General features: G+C 53.3%; 1 protein-coding gene across 10 annotated transcripts in view; it reads left to right on the plus strand.

Moving 5' to 3' along the window:
- The window catches only part of PLEKHD1 (pleckstrin homology and coiled-coil domain containing D1), a 34,688-nt gene extending 21,651 nt beyond the window's left edge, over positions 1-13,037 (plus strand). Inside the window, exons 1-9 of one of the 10 annotated variants that reach the window (XM_084966378.1) lie at positions 3,505-3,875; positions 4,897-4,991; positions 6,923-7,016; positions 8,422-8,600; positions 9,122-9,254; positions 9,902-10,046; positions 10,389-10,538; positions 10,846-11,048; positions 11,599-13,037. In XM_084966378.1, the coding sequence (XP_084822504.1) occupies positions 3,867-3,875; positions 4,897-4,991; positions 6,923-7,016; positions 8,422-8,600; positions 9,122-9,254; positions 9,902-10,046; positions 10,389-10,538; positions 10,846-11,021 (981 nt within the window). In that variant the 5' untranslated portion in view covers positions 3,505-3,866 and the 3' untranslated portion in view covers positions 11,022-11,048; positions 11,599-13,037. Of the gene's footprint in view, positions 1-1,946; positions 3,876-4,896; positions 4,992-6,922; positions 7,017-7,333; positions 7,436-8,421; positions 8,601-9,121; positions 9,255-9,901; positions 10,539-10,845 lie in introns of those variants that run through there. The other 9 variants (XM_005666329.4, XM_084966376.1, XM_084966377.1 and 6 more) reach the window with 9 other exon arrangements.
- The last annotated feature ends 1,699 nt before the right edge of the window (positions 13,038-14,736 follow it).

Here is a 14,736-nt window from a genome sequence, read left to right on the forward strand (position 1 = left end):
TAGCCTCTGTGATGCTCTAGTAAGAGTGATGGCTCTGCCTGGCTAGCCCCCAGGTTGCTGTGAGGCTCGGTGAGCTAGAACGCAGGGAGTGCTCTGTGGTCCAGAAGGCCGGTGCTGATGTGCGCTGCAGGATGGTGGAGCCCTGACATCCTCCATGGGCAGAAAGAGCCCAGGACTTTAGGGACATGAGCTGAATTTTTTTTTTTTTTTTTTTTTTTTTTTTTTTTTTTTTGTCTTTTTGTCTCTTTGCCATTTCTTGGGCCGCTCCCGAGGCATATGGAGATTCCCAGGCTAGGGGTCGAATCAGAGCTGTAGCCACCGGCCTACACCAGAGTCACAGCAACACGGGATCCGAGCCGCGTCTGCAACCTACATCACAGCTCACAGCAACGCCAGATCCTTAACCCACTGAGCAAGGCCAGGGATCAAACCCACAACCTCATGGTTCCTAGTCGGATTCTTTAACCACTGCGCCACGACAAGAACTCCTTGAGCTGAAATTTTAAAGGGAGCCATCCTGGGTTGGCCTGCCCCGGGGTCAGATGGCAATGCCCTTCCTTGGGCCCCAATCCGTCAGGTGTCCCTTTCTCCTGTGGCCTCATCACTCTCATCCCCTGAAAGAGGGCAGCCCGCCTACCTTTCCTTTTCTGGCTCAACAGTGAGGGCTCAGCCTTGCACGTGGGCAGGCACATGGGAAATCAGAACTGTCTCGGGACAGGCAGGCAGGACTCTTGCCTCACAGGGTGCTCCCAGTCAGAACTCAGACCCGCTTCAAGATGAGGCTCTTTGCCGACCTCCCTGATGGATGTTGATCCTGATCCTTTCATGGGCAGCTCACTGTTTTGCGAGGTGTCCTTTGCATCATCCCTCGGTTATTTGAAAGCTCTTCCTCTCGTGGAGCTGGACGTTCCTGTCTAGCGATTTCTTTCCAGTCTCATACTTGGGTCCAAAATCAGTAGGATAAGCATGACGTGGTGGGGAAAAGCTGCACTGCAGCAGGTCTCAGCTGACCTCAGTCAGCGGCAGGGGTGCCTCAAACACTTACGTGATCTTGGGCCAAAAGAATAGAAGGTTCCATGGAGTTCCCTTCGTGGCTCAGTGGTTAATGATCCTGACTAGCATCCAGGAGGATGTGGGTTTGATCCCTGGCTTTGCTCAGTGGGTTAAGGATCCAGCATTGCCATGAACTGTGGTGTAGGTCACAGATGCAGCTCGGATCCCACGTTGCTGTGGCTGCGGTGTAGGCTGGCGGCTGTAGCTCCAATTCCACCCCTAGCCTGGGAACCTCCATGTGCCGCAGGTGTGGCCCTAATTCTGGCTAGTGCAGGTTTACACGCTGTGTTCCACTCCAGTCAGCATTCTTAGGCTACACCTGGACATCAGCTTCATTTGAGAGTCATCCAGGAGTTCCCATTGAGCTTATTGTGTTAAGAATCCGACATAGTGTCCTGAAGATGCAAGTTCGATCCCTGGCCTCGATCTGTGGCGTAGACCAGCAGCTGCAGCTCGGATTCAGCTCCTAGCCCGGAAACTTCCACATGCCACAGGTGTAGCCCTAAAAAAAAAAAAAAAAAAAAATCATCCAGATGGAACAAATGATGGAAAAGAAGTGAGTGACCAGGAAGGAGAGTGTCTTTTGTCTTTCTTTTAATATAGAACTTTCTCCCCAATGCTAGAAATCATGTTCCTTGTAGAAAATTTGGAAAACATGAAGAAGAAAGCACATTTTATCCTTAACTCCACAGGTGATAGACAACTATGGTCAATTTTAAGTATTTTTCCTTCAAGTCTTTTTTTCCTATATATTATTATTATATCTATTTTAAACATAATAGGGTCATATGAGATATTCAGCTTTATGGCCTTTTTCATGACACCTTTAATTTTACCTTCGTTAACACTGTACCTTCAGCAATTTTCCACGTCAACATTCTCTGAAAACATCCTTTTTTTTTAGGGCCGCACCCACAGCATATGGAGGTTCCCAGGCTAGGGGGTGAATCAGAGCTGTAGCTGCCAGCCTACGCCACAGCCACAGCAATGACAGATCCAAGCCGGGTCTGCACGCTACAACACAGCTCATGGAAACGCTGGATCCTTAACCCACTGAGCGAGTCCAGGGATCGAACCTGCCTCTTCATGGATGCTAGTCAGATTTGTTTCCGCTGAGCCATGATGGGAACTCCCTGAAAACATGACCGAGCACTGAGGCATCGTATGTGATGTTCATTCATCTATTTTTGGACATCCAGGCTGTTTTCACTATCACAAGTTATGTCCCAGTGAATGTCTTGGTGCATAAGTCTCGATCTATTTTTCTAATTATTTCCTTAGGATAGATTCCTATAGGTGCAATTACTGACTTCAAGGGCAATAACTTTTCTGACACCTGATGCCTATTGCCGAATTGCCAAATTTGTATCTAGTGACCCTCCCACCAGCACTACAAAGACATTTCCATGGGGTTCGAATCATTTACCTTCTCTCATTTTCAATTACAAAAAGATGTCCCAGTGTAACAATAGTAAGTAAAGGGCAATATTTGCAAGTTGGAATGTTGGAGAAAGGGGCTCTCCAGACTGAGAGGCTAAGGTTGTGGGATGGTGTCTTCTAGATGGCCTGTGATCTGGTTCTGAAGCAGCAGGAGCCAGGTGCCCTTGTGATTTTTCAGGTCTAAGCTCAGGGATGCTTAGAGCCTGTAAATTCCCCCGGCCCCTGAAGAGCCCTGCCAGAGCAGGCAGAAGCCACCAGAGAGAGGAAATAATAAGGTTTTCCGAATCTGAGGCCACAGAGAGGTTTATCGTCATTTGCAATGCCATGTGTCAGAGAATGTATTAAAATAGAGGTTTTCAAACTTGCTAAACCTTTAAACTCTTTCATTAAAAAGGGGAGGTGTTGGAATTCCCATCGTGGTGCAGAGGAGATGAATCCGACTAGGAACCATGCGGTTGCGGGTTCGATCTCTGGCCTCGCTCAGTGGTTTAAGGATCCGGCGTTGCCATGAGCTGTGGTGTAGGTTGCAGACGCGGCTCGGATCTGAGGTTGCTGTGGCTCTGGCGTAGGCTGGCAGCTGTAGCTCCCATTGGATCCCTAGCCTGGGAACCTCTATATGCCATGGGTGGGGCCCTAAAAAGACAAAAAGAAAAGGGGGGGATTGTGTCTACAATAATACATTTTTAATTGTATTTATATCATGTCTATATATGGATGGCTATGTCAGTTTCTACCATGTGCGCCCCCCAAATGTTAGTGGCTTTGAATGGCAAAGGTCTATTTCTCAGCTACATGGGACAGCTGGGGGCTCTGCTTCACGCCTCCTCTTTCAGGGATCTGGGCTAGTGGAGCCTTCACTGTTGCAGCAGCACTGGCTGCCACGGCAGGGAAGGGAACATGGCACATCTTGCCTTGTGTCCTAAAGGCGTCTGCCTGGAAGTGAAGGCAACATACTGATGCTCACTTTCCATTAGCCACAGCCAGTCCCATGGGCCCACCCGGCTTTTGCAGGTAGACTGTGGCCGTGCCGTGTGCCCGGAGGGTCATCAGAACACTTGTGAGCCGTCCTCGTGGTGACCATTAGTAAGCCACGCCCAAAGTGCCAATAATAATTAGAAGGGAAGGAAATTGTGGCTTTGGGGATAAGAAGCTTTAAGGATGGAGTTCCTATTGTGGCTCAGCAGGTTAAGAACCTGACATCATGTCCATGAGGATGCAGGTTTGATCCCTGGCCTCGCTCAGTGGATTAAGGATCCAGCATTGCTGTGAGCTTCGGTGTAGGTCGCAGATGCAACTTGGATCCGGTGTTGCTGTGGCTGTGGTGTAGACCACACCTGCAGCTCTGACTCGTCCCCTAGCCTGAGAGCTTCCATATGCCACAGGTATGGCCATAAAAAGGAAGAAAAAAAATCAGACTCTTCCTTTCCCTTCGGGTTTTATTTCTTCTCTGATTCTCCTCAAATCCAATGGCACCTTCTCTTACACGCAGCCCCACTCCCTAGCAGGGTACCATTATCCTTGAGAACAAAACCCCTGGGTGGAAAATGAGGGCATAATTTAGAGCTAGAAGATGAGGCAGAAAGTGGATCTAGAAATAATATCCTCCCACGGCATAACATATGGAGGAACAAAACAATTGTCACAAGATGCTCTTAGCCACCCTTCACTCGGAGCGTCCCCCCGTTCACACCTGCCATTGAACCCCAGGAAAACAGGAACCCTGGGGTGGCACCTGTTTGCTGGGAAAGCACTCATGTTGCTGGCTTTGCCAAGGGGACTGGTCTGACCCCCGGGGCCAGCCTGCCCTGGGCTTTCTGGCTCTCCTGTGCCCTTAGGGCTGAGTACAGACAGGGGAAGCTGCAGACACCTGTGCTCATTGTTGCTCAGATGCTTTGAGGAAAAAGTCTTTATTCTCTGACTGTGGGGTTGGGAATGGGTTGTGGTTTTTTTTTTTTTTTTTTTTTTTTTTTTGCTTCTTCTAACAAATGCCACTCCAGGGATCTTTAATGGAAATATACACACACGGATTTCCCTCCAGGACTTGGGAACCGGCCAACACGCCTTAGGGTGTAAATGACTGAAGTTGCCCAGCAAAGCAGCCATCTAGGGAATTATCATCACATCCATTTGCAGGAAATCATGTTGAGACCATCCCTAACCCTGGCCCTCAGCATGCTGAGTGCGTTTTAAATGAGCCCAGCCCAGTCCAGCCCAGCCCAGCCCAGATTTTGGTTTCGTTGAGACTGGGTCACTGAGGGGGGCCCAGGGCTCCTCAGGGCCTCATTCCAAGTCTGGTCCAGATTGTGCTGAACCCCAGACAGTTCCCTGGGTTAGAGTGGGGCTTCCGGACCACAGGAGCCCTTTGCAGCCATGACTCTTTTCTTTCTCTCCTGTTCTCTTCAGGAGCTCGAGCGCCTGAACCAGGTGCTGGAAGCTGAGAAGCAGCAGTTCGAGGAGGTGGTTCAGGAGCTGAAGATGGAACAGGAGCAGATCAAGAGGTGGCAATGATGGCACCCGAGGGGCGGGAGGAAGGCGCGCCCAGGTCAGGGCGTGGAGGACCCGTGTTTCCCATAAGGCTGGAAAGCCGCCCCCTGACTTGATAACTTGGTTTAGATTTGTTGTCCCAATGGTCCAAGCCTTGGGGTGTGCCCAGAAAAGGCTATAGACCCCATTCCAGGGGGCCACATCTGCACACTGGGGCATGGGGCACAAGCAGGTGCAATCAGACATCCCCACAAGCCACAAGCCCCTCCTGCCTCCACCAAACCTCCCTTTCCTGGGGCAGACAGGACAGGCTGGTCTGCAGGTGGTGTTAGCCAAAACCCCCGATGTCCCTTGTCTTTCCTGTAGTCGCTTCGTATTCTGGCTAATGATGTCTTTCCCTTGGGATCTGTAGTCCACGTAGGGTTGGCAAACCCAGTTGCACATTATAATCATTTAAGATTAGATGATTGGATGATCAGATCATATAAGATTAGACTCTCCTGAAGCTAGCACCTGGAAATCTGTATTATAAAAAGTTCTCCAGGGAATTCCCATCCTGGCTCAGTGGAAACAAATCTGACTGGTATCTCTGAGGAGGCAGGTTCGATCCCTGGCCTCATTCAGCAGGTTAAGGATCCAGTGTTGCCGTGAGCTGTGATATAGGTCACAGATGTGGCTCAGATCCTGTGTTGCTGTGGCTCTGGTGTAGGCTGGCAGCTACAGTTCCTATTCGACCCCTAGCCTGGGAACCTCCATATGCCTCAGGTGCGGCCCTAAAAAGAAAAAAAAAGTTCTTCAGGTCATTCTGATGCAACCTATCCATGAACTTGGAGACACCTGCTCTGGGTACTGTTGGTGGTGCTGCTTGTTGGCACCACCGCCGCCGTTATCATCATCACCTTCACCATCACTATCAATGATCAGCGATAGTCTGGAAAGAATTTTCGTGTAAAATTGAAAGCCATTAGACACTGTATTTGGGGGTGGGGAGAAGCTCAGAGGATCTCCCAAACTAATAGCCAAGTACCTACTCACTTTCAGAATTCTGCCAGACATTAGAATAGAAGATAAGTCCTCTCCCTTGAGGGTCTGGTTGGGAAAACCAGGCTCACGCCCAGGAGCATCAATACAGGAATATACAGCCAGGTGCTCCAAGACATAGCGTGGATTCCTTGGGTCGTAGGAACCGAGATATATGTGTGACTCTCGTAGACTTGGATTGAGGGGTGGGTAGAAGTTGGAACATTGGACAGAAGGGTGAGGCATCTCAAGCAGGAGGGTGGCAACTGGGTGTAAGGGCCTGAGGGGGCCCAGGCTTGTTAAGAAAACAGCAAGGGAAGTTCCCATTGTGGCTCAGCGGTAACCAGCCTGCTTAGTGTCCATGAGGATGCGGGTTTGATCCCTGGCCTAGCTCAGTGGGTTGAGAATCTGGCATTGCCATGAGCTGTGGTGTAGGTCGAAGATGCAGCTAGGATCTGGCATTGCAGCAGCTGTGGCATAGGCCTGCAGCTGTAGCTCTGATTAGACCCCTAGCCTGGGAACCTCCATGTGCCACAGGTGTGGCCCCCAAAAAGAAACACACACACACACACAAAACAAACAGCAAAGGAGTTTGTCACCCCAGAGAAGGGTCCCAGCCACATCCTATGTCCGAGTGAGAATGAAGGGCTGTCCAGGAAGGATGGTGGTGAGGGCTTGGTTTCTCCATCACCCCTCTCTGCCCTTGGGGTGGCCCTGGATTTATTCTGAGAGATGTACGTGCACCTGGAGCAAGAGACGTCAGCCTTCATTCAGCCCTGGGCCCCTATAGCTGCGGGCAGGACCCAGCCACACAGGGACTGACCTTCCAAAGACCCCCTCTGAGCCCTAGAGGGAGGCAAAGCGGAAGCCACAAAGGGGCCTGGGAGGGATGGGCACTGCCATAACCAGCCCTCTGTCCCTGCAGGGAGCTAGAACTGACGGCAAGATGCCTCAAGGGTGTGGAGCAAGAGAAAAAGGAGCTGAGGCACCTCACGGAATCCTTACAGCAGACACTGGAGGTGAGGGGCCCCTGGCTGGCTGGCTGGCTGGGTAGGCCATGGGCTGTGGTTTTTACCAACCAGAGGGTTATCTGCAAGGGAACAGGGCATGAAGGCCGCTCATCTAACTCATCTCTGTGGACCACTGGGAACTCCAGCCAACTCATGAGGCCCAAAGCAGGATCCAGGGGGCAAATACAAGTTTGCCTTTGCTGTGACCATGGCCTTAGGAAATCCAGCTTCTTCAGTGCTTATACTTTGTATACAAGATGGAGGAATGGGTGATTGGGTGGATGATGGGCGGCCCACCACCTCCTTCTCGTGGCTCCTTCACTTAGCTGCTCGCAGGTGAAATTGAACATTTCAGGGAACTCCACTGCCAGGTCACCTCCACGTGAGAGCACAGAAACGGAGGGAGGAGGAGGCAGCATGTGTCCAGGACAAGGTGCGAACTCCAGCCACAGCCTTTCCTCCCCTCCTGGCCCTTCTCCCTCTGCTGCCCCTCCACACTTAGCACAATGACCCAACCTCTGCTTCAAACCACTGAGCACACATGCTGGGGAAGCCACGCCCTTCACCCTCCGCACCTGCCACCCAGGATGTGCGCTCACCTCTTCTCTGGAGGATGCTTTCCTCCTTCTAAGTATCACCTCCTTCGAAGACTCACCTTCGACAAGTCTCCCTGACTCTTGTAGGGAGGGATTTGCTCTGAGCTCTGGGTTTCCACCGCACTTTGTGCGCCTGTCCTGCACTTGACACACGAGGTTGTGTTTTCCAAATGGTGAGCTTCCCTAGACTATGGCTCAAGGTCCCTTCAAGCCCAGGACCTTGAGTGAGCCAGGCACATCGTGGGGGATGCACAGTTCATGAACTGCCTTGTAAATGGCAAGATTTCTCTTCTCCCTCGATTGCCTGGGGCTTTGTGGTGCCTTTATTTGGTTATCTTTCTCTGACTCAAATCAGAGGAGGTGGTCCACATGGGTAGTTTCAACTCCAGGATGTCTGAGGAGTGCAAGATCCCAGTCTGATAAGTGGGGAGAATTTTAAATCTGCTCTTGGGCTGGTTCCTGTAAGGGGGTGGGGCATTTCACATGAGCCCAACATGCTCCCTCACTTGTCCCTGGGGGAACAAGGACCCCAGCAGCTCATGGTGCTGGGCCCTTGGGTCCCCATTGCAGCAGGTGCCACTGGAAGCCGCACTGGCTCCCCTGGCTCCCTCAGTGGAGGAGTAGCTTACTGCAGTGGGAGCAAAGAGACCCTGGTTGGCCTTTTACGTCAAGGGAAGGATGAAGACATTTCAGGTGACCCTCGGAAGACAGAGAGGAGGGCACCACTTCCCTGGAATTGAAAGGCAGGTGACAGCAGCCTTGACGGGAAACTGACTTAGGCTTTTCCCCTTCCTCTTCTCCCCCCCTCCCCATGCCAGGAACTCTCCATAGAGAAGAAGAAAACCCTGGAAATGCTGGAGGAGAATGAGAACCAGCTGCAGGCGCTGGCCAATCAGAGTGAGAAGCCCCCTCCCAGCGGGGGTCTCCATAGCAACCTGAGGCAGATCGAGGAGAAGATGCAGCAGCTCTTGGAGGAGAAGCTCCTGGCGGAGAAGCGGTGAGGGAGTCCTCTGAATCCACTGGGGTGACTCTGCTTGAACTGGATACCTGGGCTCTTGGGTTCAGTTGGCCTTGATCAAATGGGTGGCTCACTTTCTTTTGCCAAGGACTCAGTTTCCCCACCAGGAAGATAGGAAGCAATCCTTCGCTACCCTAAGATGACTTGATAATTGTCTCTTGCAGTCATGTGACCTGTACAGACTGTCATGGGGTCGATCTAATAGCGCCATGTGGCAGCCTGGCAGGTCCTCTCAGCCCCTTTTTTACAAATGAGGAAACTGAACCTTAGAGGGGTTGGAGGACCCTCCTGAGCTCAGAGAATTAGCAAGACTTGGACCCAAGACTCCCCCCACTGACCACACCACCCGCGTCACCACTTGGGGGATAGGACCCAGAAGGTTCAAGGGCTCACAAAGCAGGGCATCTGGGTTTCTCCAGCCAGGTCCCTCCAAGGGGCTGCCCTCCCAGTGGATGCTCCCTTAGCGAGCAGGCACTGAGTGAGCGCTCTCCCTGGGGCAGGATGAAGGAGAACGAGGAGCGCTCGCGGGCTCTGGAGGAGGAGCGGGAGTTCTACTCGACCCAGTCCCAGGCGCTGCAGAACTCGCTGCAGGAGCTGACAGCCGAGAAGCAGCAGGCCGAGCGCGAGCTCAAGGTGCTGCCCCGGGGAGCTCCCGTTGTGGCTCAGCAGATTAAGAACCCAACTAGTATCCATGAGGGTGCAGTTTGATCCCTGGCTCCGCTCCATGGGTTAAGGATCCAGCGTTGCCGTGAGCTGTGGTGTAGTTCGCCGGCATGGCTTGGATCTTGAGTTGCTGTGGCTGTGGTGTTGGCCGGCAGCTGCAGCTCTGATTCGACCCTTAGCCTGGGAACTTCCAGGTGCTGCAGGTGTGGCCCTAAAAAGATTTTTTAAAAACACACACCAAAAAAAAAAACCCCTAAAAAAACAAAAATTAAGGTGCTGGCCCAGCTGCCAGGGTGGTGCTCAGGGCTCTCCCTTCCCCTGGAGACTCACTGCCCTCACTGGGCAGCTTCCTGACTTATCTCTGCATCAGCCAGGTACAGACGAGGGGAGCCCTGGCCTCCCGCATGGCGCGGGGCATCATTGTAGACACCTGCTGTGTGCACAGGCCAAGTCCGACTGTCAGGTGGAGGGCATGAGACATGAAGCAGGGTGTGGCAATTTCTGTCGCACTCTGGAGGTGCGCAAGCCCACTTGAGCCAGGGGTGATCAGGGAGGGCTTCCTGGGGCTGGCAGCTGCCCGCCAGGACCCACGTCCCCCTCCTTGCCTCCGCCCTCAGGCAGAGGTGAAGGTCCGCATGGACCTGGAGAGGCGTCTGCGGGAGGCAGAGGGGGCCTTGCGGAGCCTGGAACAAGGGCTCAACTCCAAGGTGCGGAACAAGGAGAAGGAGGAGAGGATGCGGGCTGACGTGAGCCATCTGAAGAGTAAGCCCTGCCCTTGGTGCTGGCCCAGCCCTAGAGCTCTGCCCAGCGGTCCTGGCCCTGGGGAGCCGCACAGGGCCTGCTGTGCACTGGGGGACCCAGAGGTGCTGATGGAGGCTCCTCTCCAGAGGCCTGCCCGCAGGCTTCTCCTTGGCGTGGCCGCCTTTGGCTCTTGGATCTGGGGTGGGCGGAAAGCCTGCAGTTCCACCCCCGTTGGCAGGGGGCGCTGGTCTCCCAAGGGGTGGGGTCTTCGTATTTCCTTCTCAACCCCACCAGGATCCTGGGGAGGGGAGGGGAGGGGCGGGGCGGGCAGGAGGGGAGGATGCAGTGGAACTGGGGCCGCAGGGTTCTTTGAAGAGTGCATCCGCAACGCGGAGCTGGAGGCCAAGATGCCGGTCATCATGAAGAACTCGGTGTACATACACAAGGCGGCCACTCGCCGCATCAAAAGCTGCCGTTTCCACCGACGCCGGTCCAGCACGTCCTGGAATGACGGTGAGTGTGGCTGACCTCGGGCCCTGGCCTGTGGGATGCTCGCCGGCTGTGGGTGACAAGGGAGGAAGCAGGACAGGGGGGGACGGGGAGGGGCTGGCCCAGCCCGGAGGCCTGACGGTGCGGCCGGAGCCTCCCAGCCTCGGGGCGTCTCCCGGAGGCCCCTCTCCCAGCGTCGCCAGAGCCGGTGGATGCGAGGGGCTGGCGCATGGATGAGGAGGGTGGGGGGCGGGCGGCGTTGGTGACAGGGCTGTGCCCCAGTGGAGGGAGGGCTGCTCATGGCCGGCCCGCGGGGCCACCGTCTCCCCAGTGAAGCCGTCCCAGTCCTTCATGACCTCCCAGCTGGAAGCCAACAACATGGAGGAGCTGAAGGAGGTGGCCAAGCGGCTCAGCCGGGACCAGCGCTTCCGGGAGTCCATCTACCACATCATGGCGACCCAGCCCCAGCCCGGAGCCCCCTCTGCGCTTCCCCGGGGCGGAAAGTGATGGGCGCGCCTCCCCTGCCCCCCCCAAGTCAGTTCCTCATTCCTGGCTGGGGGCGGGAAGGGACGGCAGGGGGAGGCCCAGCTCTACCTGGCTCCTCTGCCCGAGCTCCACCTAGGGGAGGCCAGCCTCACCTCAAAGGACAGGGGGCCACCTCCCTCACGCTCACCCCAGACCCTACCTTTGGGTTGAGGCCAAGCTCATGCAGGCCCAGGCTGGGTGCTGCCTGGTTGTCATGGTAAAGGGAGAAGGGGTCTGGTGGTAGGGAGAGATTTTCTGGCTGGGGAGTCAGGTGGGCAGGGCCCACCACCCCCTGTCTCGCCCACTGTCCCTCTCTGTGACTCTGCCACCGTCCTCACCTTGACACTTGCTTCCCTGGGGCGTCCTAACCCTCCCTTTGCTTCTGAGACCCATAAGCATTCCTCAGTCAAGGCCCCTCATGTCGACACACTGTGGGGTAGGAAGAGCAGACCTGGCATAACAGCTTCTGGGCTGGTGGCACACCACACTTGCCACACACGCCTTTGCTGAGTTGGGCCCTGGCTGAGGGATCACCCACTCACTCCCCTCTCCTCCTCAGGTGAGCTTGCCCACCTGCAGTCTTGGCACCCTCCAAGGAAGACATGACTGCCCCCCCCACCACAATCGCCCTGTATACGAACTGAGGGCCTGGGTCAGAGCTTCAGCTGGTGGCGATGCTGAGGGTCTCTCCCAGAGGACAGGTAGCAGGTCAGCAAGTGGAAGAAAGTGGCCTGGCCCCAGCATTATCACCTCCTGGTTGAGCAGGGAGGTGGCCTCCCTCCCAGCTACAGCAGCCCTGCTGGTCCGTGGAATTCCAGATGTCTGCTCAGCTGCCCAGCTGTGATCACCGTGCTGCCTCCTCTCCCTGCAGAAGATTTTCCCCGGGGAAATAATGTGACCATGAACCCTGGATGATGTGCCTGTGATAAGGCCGGTAGCCAGTAGTTGGCCCAGAGTTATCAGGGGTGAGGCCAAAACATCTCTCTGCAGCTTATGTAAAAGACTCAGCTCTCCAGGGGGCTGAGGACTGTGTGTCCCTCACCCACGGACAGGCTGTCTGCCCTGCTCTTCTCCCTCCAGGCCTTCCCTCCGAAACTGCCTGAGTCTGTTGTTCTCTCCAGCAAAGGGGTGTCCCGGGGGTCAGGGTGCTCGGGACCCTGCTGGTATTACAGGTGCTGATCCTCTGCTGCTGGGCAAACAGAGCCCAGTCTGCGAGGTGGACAGATGGCCACGGGGCAGGGGCCTGCAGCCTTGTGCTGGGGGAAAAGGACTGTCGTTGACTCAAATCGAGTGTGTGGCTACTGCTAGGCCAGCCAAGGCCAGCGGGCTGCTCTGCTCTTGGCTCAGGGCTACCCGCTGAAACGAACTTCAGTGGTCCGTTTTCAGTGGTGGGTGAACTTGGATGGCTTCGGCCAGTCTTTTCCAAGCCTCAGGGGGGAACAGGGGTGGAGGTGCTTCAGAATCAATGCATCTGAAAGGCATAAGTCTAAATGTAAAAGCTTTAAATTATGTAGAAATCTGCATACACCTGGGACTCATTTATCTAACCTGTATGTAAGATGGACTTTCAAATGAGACAGGTTTATAAACCAGGATCACTATTTCAATTTTTTTGTTTTTAAAGAAAATTAATACTGGTTTGCTCTTGGAGAGAGATCTTTTGGAAATTTGCAAATGCATTTTTCCCCTGAGCAAGCGATTAACTAGAGAGGAAAGTGCTTCGTCACGCACATTCACCAATGTCTAATTCCTTTCCTCGTCTTTCCCCCTGTACTTTCCATGCCTCAGGCAAGTCTGGGTTACCTTCAACCAACTGATCAATTCATAAGTATTTGTTTGTTAAAAACTTACTCTGTACCTAACGCTGTAAATAGAAAAAGAGCAACATCTCTGTGAAAATATGTTGGGGTGAAAATTGCTAACTGGAAATATATTGATCTGATTTTTTACAAAAACGAAACCCTATCCCATGGCCAATTAAAAGTGTTTCCTGCCCTAGCACTTGCACCGTGGTCATTGCTACAGAGATGTTGCCCCCTGCAGGCTGAATGTGGAATTATGGGATTGCCCCCTGCGCTCGCTTGTAGGGGAGGAAGTACTCCCCACTGCTACACCTCCAGGGAGTGGCTGCTTAATACTTAAAAGAAAAATCTGTGTTCCCATCCTGAGGTCCTGGCTGTCCCCATATAAGAAGGACTATCAGCTGGATTTTCTTCTGATTTGAGCACGGACCAAAGGGTCAGCGCTGACTGTGCCCGTGGGAAAAACCTCAGGCAGACAAATGTACCTAGTTTGGGGTCTCTACTGGAAATTGACAGTTTTACCTGCTCAGTGGTGGGTGAACTTGGATAATTTGACAGGTTTATGCTTTTATTTTGCAATTATGTGAGGGAGAGCGAGAAATGGTAATGTTTGCCTTTTCCTCCTCTTGGATTTGTTCCCTCAATGGTGATGGAGGGTCTATCATCATAGCCCTTCATGTGTTTTTCCAGCGTAATTATGAATGGCTCGCCCTTTTGTTATCACAGGTGTCCCAGTTTGGATGGTAATTCCATGGTCATCCAGGTTTTAAAGCTTGTCTCCAGTGATAGCTTAATGATAAGGCAAGGGATCTGTATAACACTTGGGTTCTGAGCTGCTCAGGGTTCCCCAGCCCCTGGGAAGGATCCCCTGCTAGTATTTGTTTCTGGAGGGATGTAATTCTTGCCTCCATCTGTCCTGTCTCTCCCAGCCCTACATGACCTGGATAGCCTGTGGGTGCTTGGGTATTATCCTCCAGAGATTTGGGGCCCACAGTAGATGATGATGAGGGTGAAACAAACTTGCTTGAGCCCAGGGTGTGTCAGAGTTAGTCTAATTTGGAGTTCCCGTCGTGGTGCAGCAGAAACAAATCTGACTAGGAACCATGAGGTTGCAGGTTTGATTCCCGGCCTCGATCAGTGGGTTAAGGATCCGGCGTTGCTGTGAGCTGTGGTGTAGGTTGCAGACGTGGCTTGCATCCCTTGTTGCTATGGCTGTGGAGTAGGTCAGCAACTGTAGCTCCAATTAGACCCCTAGCCTGGGAACCTCCATATGCCATGGGTGCAGCCCTAAAAGGACAAAAGACAAAAAAAAAAAAAAAAGAATTGGTCTAATTGGAAATTAGTTATTAAACCTACAAACAGGAGTTCCCACTGTGGCTCAGCACATTAAGAACCCAACATAATGCCCATGAGGATGCAGGTTTGATCCCTGGCCCTGCTCAGTGGGTTAAGGATCTGGTCTTGCCTCAAGCTGCAGCATAGGTGGCAGATGTGGCTGGGATCCAGTGTTGCTGTGGCTGTGGCATAGGCCAGCAGCTGCAGCTCCGATTAGACCCCTAGCTTGGGAACCTCCATATGCCACTGGTACAGCCCTAAAAAAACTATAAAAAGAAAAAATAAATAAATAAATAAATAAACCACCAAAGGAGCTGTCGGATAAAGGCCAGCAGTCTCTGGGTACCCTGGTGCTTCTGCAATGAGCCAATATGAAGCTGCTCAGACCCCCAGGATGCAGCAAGGGCTCCCCAAAGTCAGAAACCCTGTGGCTTTGACTCGGGGGGAAGGATGCTACTCCATCCCTTAACTTGCTCCACCCCTAGGAGCAGAGGGGACAGGGTGTCCTTTGCCAGGCAGTGGGAGAGGGTACCGTGATATCCTTTTGTCCCTGCCACTTA

This window comes from Sus scrofa, chromosome 7 (assembly GCF_054392235.1).
Source record: "Sus scrofa isolate SSC_HxYL_T2T_F1_AM1 chromosome 7, Sscrofa_HxYL_maternal_Yorkshire_Landrace_v2.0, whole genome shotgun sequence".
Classification (NCBI taxonomy): Eukaryota; Metazoa; Chordata; class Mammalia; order Artiodactyla; family Suidae; genus Sus; species Sus scrofa.